This window comes from Nicotiana tabacum, chromosome 6 (assembly GCF_000715075.1).
Source record: "Nicotiana tabacum cultivar K326 chromosome 6, ASM71507v2, whole genome shotgun sequence".
NCBI classification, from domain to species: domain Eukaryota; kingdom Viridiplantae; phylum Streptophyta; class Magnoliopsida; order Solanales; family Solanaceae; genus Nicotiana; species Nicotiana tabacum.
Window position 1 is genome coordinate 113,252,221 of NC_134085.1, and position 9,849 is coordinate 113,262,069.

General features: G+C 40.8%; 1 protein-coding gene across 1 annotated transcript; it reads left to right on the forward strand.

Moving 5' to 3' along the window:
* Window positions 1–8,907: 8,907 nt before the first annotated feature.
* Window positions 8,908–9,849, forward strand: LOC107812895 (cytosolic sulfotransferase 5-like). Its single transcript, XM_016638074.2, has one exon. It carries the CDS (start codon window positions 8,908–8,910, stop codon window positions 9,847–9,849), a length of 942 nt encoding a protein of 313 aa, XP_016493560.1.

Sequence of the window (9,849 nt, forward strand, 5' to 3'; positions counted from 1 at the left end):
ACTCATAGGTGCGCCACCACTCATAAGCGGCTCCTCGAAGCTGGAAAGTAGTGAAGGAAACCCCGCTCGACCCTGATATACCCATGGTACGGAGAATGCGGTAACGCTCATCTAGAAATCCTAGAGCATCATCTGATGCTAGACCACTAAATACATGAGGCTTGTACTTCTTGAACTTCTCAAGCCTCAACTGCTCATCCTCGGAAATCGCTGCCCTGTCCTCAGGCTGATCTCGGACTGTAGGCTGTACAGGAATAATCTCAAGGACCTACTCAACATGCACTCGCTGCTCAGGAGTGCGGGCGGCGGGAGTCTGTGCTCCTCCCCCGGCCTAAAACGTAGCTGCAGCAAGGGGAAACAACCCTGCCAGAGCTAAAATGGTGTACATGCTCATGAACTATGCTAGAGTCTCTTGAAGTGCTGGAGTAGTAGCAGCAATAGGCGTATCAGGTGACTGGACTCTAGCTGGAACTGCTGGTGGTACCTCGGTGGCAGCTCGTGCAGGTGCTCTGGTTGCACTACGTGCACATCCTCGGCCTCTACCCCGGCACTGGCCTCTGACGGTTGCAGTAGGGGGCGCGGGTGCCTGATCATCTAGGGTAGCGCGTGTCCTCACCATCTGTGAGAGAATAGAAGACAGAAGTTTAGAATTGTGACATCAAATCTCGCACGACAAGGAAATCAAATGAAGTGGAATTTTCCTAACAGTTACATAGCCTCTCATAGATAAGTACAAACATCTCTGCACCGATCAGCGAGATTCTAAACCGGCTTGTGATTCATGAATCCTATGAACTTAGAGCTCTGATGCCAACTTGTCACGTCCCCGGTTTGCCCTCCGTGAACCATTGTGACGGCACCTAGTCTCTACGACTAGGTAAGCCTAAATGCGAAAAGATAAACCAATTTGCGGAAGAAAACTATTTAAAGCAGAAATAGAGTAATAAAACAGAGTTTCAAAGTGCCGCTCGACATACACAATATTAAATCTCAAAAACTAATACATTTTCCCAAAACCCATGAATCACAAGCTACGAATATAATAAAAATGTTCTAACTCTAGAATGTCTACATCAACAGAAAAGATAGAAGGGCTATCACTACAAGATAGAATGTAAAGGGACTCCTCGGTCTGCGGACACGGCAGATATACCTCGAAGTCTCTAGAGTAGTTGCCTCACCTCAAGGGTGATAGAACTGGGTCGAAGTACCTAGATCTGCACATGAAAAATATGCGCAGAAAAGACATGAGTATACCACAACGGTACTTAGTAAGTGCCAAGCCTAACCTCGGTCGGGTAGTGACGAGGAAGGTCAGAGCCCTACTGAGATAAATAAAAATATAAGGTATGACAGAATAAGGTAAGCAGTACAGTTGAAAACTAACAATAAGAATGTAATACAGGAATATAAGGAACTCAATAACTGAAATAGAGGCAAAAACAATCACATAAAGATACCATTCTTCACAAGGATAATAACCGGGGATCTCTCAGTATCCCGAGGATCTCTTAGTACCCTCAATATATGCCAGGGATCTCTTGGTATCCCGAGGATCTCTCGGTATCCTTAATATAGGCTAGGGATCTCTTGGTATCCTGAGGATCTTGCTAGGGATCTCTCGGTATCCCGAGGATCTCTTGGTATCCTCAATATACATGCTAGGGATCTTTTGGTATCCCGCACCTCAGCTCAATCATAAATACGTGCAGAGAATCTCCCGGGATGCCGTCCCGTGGTCCCAAAATAATAACACACAGCAACAACACAAAGAATACTCAAGTAAGCTCAATTTTGTACCAATTAAACAGGTAATTCTAACCTAACATGCTTCACATAATACAATTAAGGCAGTTTAAGCAAATAAGCAATTAAGTCAATTAAACATGTTTTTAAGCTAACAACAGGCTTAAATTGCAAATAGTATAAAACAGGAAAAAGGAACACCATTGAAATTACTTAAAGAAAACCGAATTTTCAACAATTAGCTCAAGTACGCACTCGTCACCTCACGTTCAAGGCATTTCAATTACCAAATATACCAAATCCTAAGGGGAAGGTCCCCCACACAAGGTTAGGCAAGCCACTTACCTCGAACCAGCTCAAATCAATCTGAAACCACGCTCTTGCCATGAGTACTCGACTCTAATGACCCAAATCTATTCAATTCAATTTCATAATATAAATAACACTTCAAGTAAATGATTCTACAAAGAAATTCTAAGTTAATACGCGAAATTAGGTAAAATGAACAAAACGCCCCTCAGGCCCACGCCTCGGAATCAGGTAAAATTTACATTTTCAGAATCCTCTCACTCTCACGAGTTCAGTCATACCAAAGGTACCAAAATCAGACCCCAAATGGTCCCTCAAATCATCACTCAAAGGCCTCTAATTAGTTAAGCCCTAACCCTAAATTACCACTGATTTTCCTTAAATTTTCATGTTTATTATGATAAAATCTCCTCAATAACGAGTTTAGGTTCCAAGAATCTTACCTCCTCGAAATCCCTTTGAATTCCCTCTCAAAAAACCTCCCCAAAAGCTCACTTCCCAGATGAAAATGATGAAAGAATAGCTCAAATTCGCAAAGGCAACTATTTATATGTTCTGCCCAGCAATCCCGCATCTACGGTCCACCCATCGCATCTGCGATACCACTTTTGCGGTCACTTAAAACCCCTCTGCCGCACCTGCGACCCAGAATCTGCAGGTGCGGTCTCGTAGGTGCGGTACATATGCTGCTTCTGCGGTTCCTGGCCCCTTCCTCATCTGCCACTTCTGCGGCTTCATTCCGCATCTGCGGGAGTCGCACCTGCGTCCTCTCAATCGCAGATGCGGTTATGACAGCAGTCATAGCTTCAGCTGCATCTCCAAACTCCAAATCCTTCCATCAACCATCCGAAATCATCTTGAGGTCCCCGGGACCTCAACCAAAAGCACAAACAAGTCCAATACCCCTGTCCAAACTTATACCAATCCTTAAAACACCTAAAACAACATCGAAACGACGAATCAACCACAAATTCAAGCCTAAGAACTCCAAAACTCTAAAAATACGCTTTTCGATCAACAAGTCTATCAACCCTCGTCCGAATGACCTGAAATTTTGCACACACGTCACATTCAACACTATGGAGCTACTCCAACTTTCGAAATTCCATTCCGACCCTCGGATCAAAATCTCACTATCGAACCGGAAACTTCAAAATTCAACTTTCGGCATTTCAAGCCTAAATTAGCTACGAATCTCCAAAACACAATCCAAACACGCCCTTAAACCCGAATCACCCAATGGTGCCAACAGAACCATCGAAATTCTATTCCAAAGCCGTCTTCACACTATTCCGACTACGGTCAAATTTCCAACACTTAAGCTCTCATTTAGGGACTAAGTGTCCCAAAACTCTCCGAAACTCAAAATCGAACATCCCGACAAATCAAAATAGCATAAATAAATACGGGTAAAGCAGTTAATAGGGGATCAGAGCATTAATTCTTAAGACAACCGACCGGGTCGTCACAATTGTTTGCCAAATAAAATATGAATGATAATAATAGTATAAAGAGATAACAAAATCAACCCAAAATGTAATTGTATGACTGTCCGTTTTTCATTTATCATCCACATGAGAAATACATTTTACTTTATCACGGCTCATTATACTTGTTAAAAAAATTCACAGCAACTGAAGTCATGACCTATTAATGCAAGGTCTGTGCAAATATGTGCTTGTTAAACTCTTCATCGAGGAAAAATTATAAAAAAAGAAGAAGAGTAGTTCAGACATAGGTGATGTGGCAAGGAAGCCAATTAAACAAAGACACATGGCTTTAAATCAGAAATAATAAATAAATAAATAAAAAGGAAAAAATGTTTTGAGCCCCCAAAAAACTTTCTTCTTTCTTAGAGAAATTTGTATGAGTCGAAATCTATCTTTAGAATACTTAAATCAAAATAGTATTGGTGGAACGTTCGCAACTGTCACTTGTCGAAGTAATCTAAGAAATGGTGAAGTACATGGTCGAAAAAACAGCAAGGGTTGAAGTCGAGGAGTCATCAAGGATTAAGGCCGAGGTCGGGCACCCTTGACAGAGTTACAACGGCTAGTTTCAAGATAGGACGTAAAAGAGAACATTCTAATGGATATTCTCTTCACTTGTACTATTAGGGTTTTAAGGAACATATTCCATGTAAATAGAAAGAGCGACAATGATAGGACATGTGATACTCATTTGTAAAATACACTTTGACTTTAAAAAAGAGAATCAGATCTCATTGCAAGGATACAAATACAACCTTTTCACTAATAACCTATTTGGCCAAGCTTTTTTTGGCCAAAAGTGCTTTTGGCCAAAAATTGAGGTGTTTGGCCAAGCTTTTGGATGAAAAAAGTGCTTTTGAGAAGAAGCAGAAGCAGTTTTGGAGAAACAGAAAAAAGTAGCTTCTCTCCAAAAGCACTTTTTTTAAAAGCACTTTTGAGAATAATACACTTAGAAGCAGTTTTTTTAAAACTTGGCCAAACACTAATTGTTGCTCAGAAGTGCTTTTCAAATTAATTAGCCAAACATAAACTGCTTCTCACCAAAAGTACTTTTGAGAAAAGCACTTTTGAAAAAAAATACTTCTCAAAATAAGCTGATTTTTGCAGCTTGGCCAAACAGGCTAGAAGATTCTTGTCTACACTTTTCTACTAGATCCGAGAATAACTCAAATATTCAAAGGCTTATCCATCACTCATCATTATTAGGAAGAACATTCATTGATTCCATCCTTTCTTGGGTGACTCATTCATTCTATTTATATAAGTGTCATTTATTGCTATTCATCACTATTTAATGCTACATACTATCTTTGACTTCTTAAATATTGATTGTGTGCCGCCGTTGTTATTGAAGTATATCTACGTATTATTTATTGCACTGATAGCTGCATCTTTGGGATATTACTGTTAACTAAGATTAATCCTCATTTATATAAATTTAATTAGTTGAACCAAGATCTATACTTTTTGGTCAAACAATTTGAGGCCGTCTTGGGGATTTCTTAGTTAAATTTTTAGTTTCCTCTAGATCTGCAGCTAACGCAAGTCACTAACCACACAAATCCCGAGATCTTATTTCTTTGTACGTACAAACACCTACATGGCAGGTAACTAAGGAGAAAGGATAAAAATAACAAGTGATTTCCCTAGCAACCTCATGAATGCTATCAACGAGAGATGTGAAACAATAGGCGAGGACGTGATGCCCAATGCTTCCCCTAGGAGCGAGAGGTCGCCTCCCTCCCACTGCAGCATGACAAAACCCAGGGGAAAAGGGGCCTCCACGTCCGCAAAAGAAGGGACACACCCAACGGTGAAAAACTCCTCGAAGCATGGTTACCGACTCACTAGTGAGCATCCTCAACAAACCCACTCCAGGCATGAATACAGAAACCGCAAGAGCATGCATGATTCAATAAACAAACGAGCAGTGCAACCGACCAAGCCCTCCTACGACATGTATAACTCACAATATTACTAACAGTGTAGGTGAAAGCACCCTCGCTGACGTTCTAAAGAGGATGGAAGAAATGGAGAATGAAAACAAAGCACTCTGAGACCAGATGAAAGAACACCAAGAACAAGTCGACAAGATATCGGGTGCTCCTAAGTTGTTGCCAAAAAGGGATACCGACAGGTTCATAGAGCAGCGGTATAGCGATAACGCATCCCCGCATGCTATACCAAAGAACTTCAAAATGCCGCCCTACCTCAAGATATACGACAGAATGACCGATCCTGAGGATCATGTGACCCATTACGTCATTGTCGTGAAAGGCAACGACCTCGCCAAGGAATATGTGACCTCTATTTTGCTGAAGAAGTTTGGTGAAACCTTTACGGGATGGGCTGACATGGTATTCACAACTACCAGCCCGCTCCATAGAAACTTTCGAGAAAATGGCCGATAAACTTGTAACTGCCCATGTCGGAGCCAAAAAAGCCGAAGCAAGAGTAAACGACATATTCACTATCAAGCAGTCCTTAGGAGAGGGACTAAGGGACTTTCTTGCCTGATTCAACAAAGTAAGGATGACTCTGCCGAACGTATCTGAAAGGGATGACGGTCGAAGTTTTCCAAAACGGGTTGAGTAGAGACGGTTCAAGAACGACTAGAAATTTGTTGATCTGATTGATGAAATATCCCCCAACCACTTGGGATGAAATCCACAATGCTTATTGCGCCGAGGTCCGAGTAGACGAAGACGACCTTCGGACCAACTCGCCAGCTAACATCAGTACAAACCGAATCCAGAAAGGAATGAAGAGACAATGTAAGGAGGGATCACCTGGTTCCGCGACCTAACAAGGAACATCACCAACCATATGTCAGGGCGGCCGCCGCACCTTCCCCCCGCTATGAAGAAGGCCCATCCAGGCCAAGGACAGGGACTTACCGGAACGAAAGAGGTATGCCCCATTTACTATTTGCTTACAATTTTTGTGTGTCATCTACAAAAATAGTCTACACTCTTGAGAAACTCAGAACAATGGTGAAGTGGCTGCCGAAGATGAGATCATACCCGAACACCAGAAAATTCGACGCCCTCTGTGAGTTCCACCGGGAACGTGGGCACAAAACAGAAGATTGCATCGCCCTCAGGCAAGAAGTCGTAAACATGTTGCATCAAGGACACCTCAAAGAGCTATTAAGCGACAAGGGGAGAACCAACTTCGCCAGAGGACGTGAACACTAAGGCCCGTCAAAGCCGCCATCACCAGCTCGTAATATCAACATGATCATCGGCGGGGGTGACGACGCCTCTATCAACGGCGTGAAGTTCGCCACCACCCATAAGCTCAAGTAGTCTATCAACCGCGAACGACACGACAAACTCGAAGAATGTATCATCTTCGATGAGTCGGATGCCGACGGTTTGACTTTCCCTTATAATGATGCCCTTGTCATTACTTTACGTATTTTGGATACAGATGTCAAACGTATCATTTTGAGGGTGTTGTTGCAAACAATTGGGAATATGGTTTGGGGTTTATATCTCAATTTTGAGGGTTTTGGTGAAGATTAGACTTGATTTTGGCTGAATTTCAGATTGAAACTCGAAGAAGAAGAAGAAGAAGAAGACGACATGATAGACATTATATTTACGAAATTGTAATAAAATTGTAGAAAAAATATAAATAAGTTGTATAATATATAATTAGTTGTATGAAATTTATTTTTACTATGTATAAATCAGATACAAAATATACAAAAGACATATTGTATAAAATTTATATTGAAATTGTATTTAACTAGTAAAAATAATATGTGAAAGTTGTAGATAAGTTGTAGATAAATACTACAATATATCTCCGTGCATTGGTAGCTTTATCTGATACTAATACCTTGCTACTTGGAAGGTGCTGCAGCTGATCTCTTCCTCATCTACCTTAAGCAAGTGGAACAATGGGGTTTCTGTTATAATTACTATTACCGCAAATTGACATATAAGTTTGAGCAGACTAAGTTTGAAATCAGAAGAGCTGAATACTCCTTTTTCAAAGTATCATTTCAACTTTTAGCCAACAACGATGGTACTGTTGTTCTCAATTTTGTTTTGGAATTCTTATATATAAGAAATACTTCAAATTCCATCTTTAGAAACCCAGTTTAGTAATTAATTCTCAAGTGACGTGCTCCACCTCTTTTTTTTTTTTTTTTCTCTTTTTGTTTGTCTGCGTGTGTTTCTTGAAGTAAAGGTCAAATTAATTAGTCTTTGTCGCAATAAATGGTTAATTGGCAGTTGACAGGTTAGAAGTTAGAAGATGAAATGGATGCAAAGGAGGAAAGTGGCGATATCCCTACTACAACTTGCTATCCTCTTTCCTTCAACTTAAGTAGTCTTGATGGTCAAATGATTAAACTAGGTGAGAAGTGAGAACCATTTAATTTCTCTCATTTTTCTTCTCGTTCATTGATACCGTGATAGAGAATCTCAGTGATCTACTGAAACTTGATGATCCAAGTTCACCCCTTCATGTTGGGGGACTCGTGGATCAAGTTGAAAAGACTTTAAAGGAGTTGAAGTTCCTTAGAAGCTTTGTCTGCTTTGTTTCAGACAAATAAAGAAAGATGTAGAGAGAAAGGGGAGAGGGGAGAAAATTAAGGAATATGGTGTAACTAAATCTCTTGATTGAAGACACAAATAGTGGATTTGGGGGTGGATTCTATATATTTTGTAAATAAAACTTGTTTATGCATGGTAATTAACTAAACATGAACATTAAAAGTAATAGAGTTTCAAATAGTATATAAGAATGAAAAAAAATCCATTTTTAAAATTAGAGCCGTTGGGTCCATTCAGGATCGCTTAGAACTGCTTGAACCGGCCTACTTCCCGGCCGGTCCCAGTCTCGCAGGCCTCGTGCACGAGACCGCCCCACTACCCAGCTCACCTCACCCCGGTCCTGGTCTTATACAGTCTAGGACTATTTAGGCCCAGAGCTCATATGGGCTGCGATCCTGGGCTGGTCTCGGTCCTGAACCGGCCCACTTGCCAGGGTTACTCTTGTATTCCCAACCCCAACGCCGTACGCGGCTCAGATGCTGCGTTAATTACTTGCAGTAGTATCTTCTTTTCTTTATTACTCAACTATGTGCACAAGGATTCATGACACAGAAAGCAAGACAGTTTTCAACGTAGCATTCAGAAATCAAATTGACTCGTACATATTTAATTACTAAACAATTTCTCCTTATGACTAATAAAGAAAATTTCCGCGTTAAGACCATGTTCTCGTCGACTCATCCTTATTAGGGAATCCAAAGTCTTCAATTTTTGCAGCAGCCATTCTATATAAATTTAGGGTTTATAACCAAATCAATCTAAGACTCTGTTCTTCACTAAAAAAACTCCAATCAATGACCGCTCAAGAAACAAACTCTAATACTATCATTAAGGAGCTGCCAAATGCTCTGTTTTGGGATGTCATGGAAATCCGAAAATGGCAAGATTTTTGGTTCGAGCCTGGCCTAATTAAATGTGCAATGAAATTCAACTCCTCCTTCCAAGCTAAAGACGACGACGTTATTTTAGCATCAGCTCCCAAAACAGGTACCACTTGGCTCAAAGCTCTTTGTCTATGCATCTTGCACCAGAACATTAATATTCCCGAAAACGAAGATCTCTTAACCAAGGACAATCCTCAATTTCATGTTCAGACCATAGAGTCAACTATTTACTCTACAAAACCAACTCCTGATTTGTATGCTATGCCATCTCCAAGACTTTTTCACACCCATTTGCCTTTCAGTTTTCTTCCTGATTCTGTCAAGAATTCCAATGGCAAGATTGTATGCATAGCACGGAACCCAAAAGACACACTGGTATCTTTATGGCATTTTTTCAACTCCATTTTCAGGCCAAATCAAGAACCCTATCCACTGGAAAAGGCAGTTGAGGAATTCTGCACAGGGGTTCATCAATACGGCCCGTATTTCGAAAATGTGTTGGGATATTGGTTGGAAAGTCAGAAGAGGCCAGAGAAGATATTGTTCCTGAAATATGAAGAGATGTTAAAGGATCCTAAAGATCAAGTGAAGAAACTGGCTTTGTTTCTTGGGAAGCCATTTGAGAAGGAAGAAGATGTGGAGAAAGTTGTGTGGAGGTGTAGTTTGGAGAGGTTGAGGAATTTGGAAGTAAACAAAAATGGTAGTGTAATTTATGGAGTACCAAACAGTAGCTATTTCAGGAAAGGAATGGTTGGGGATTGGAACAATTACTTGACTCCTGAAATGGAAGATCGGATTAACAAAACTACATTCCTCAAGTTTCAGGGATCTGGACTAGAGTTCGAGAATTGA

Bases quoted from the DNA above. Each gene is read 5' to 3' on its own strand.
- LOC107812895 (XM_016638074.2), top strand. From the start codon at position 8,908: ATGACCGCTCAAGAAACAAACTCTAATACTATCATTAAGGAGCTGCCA.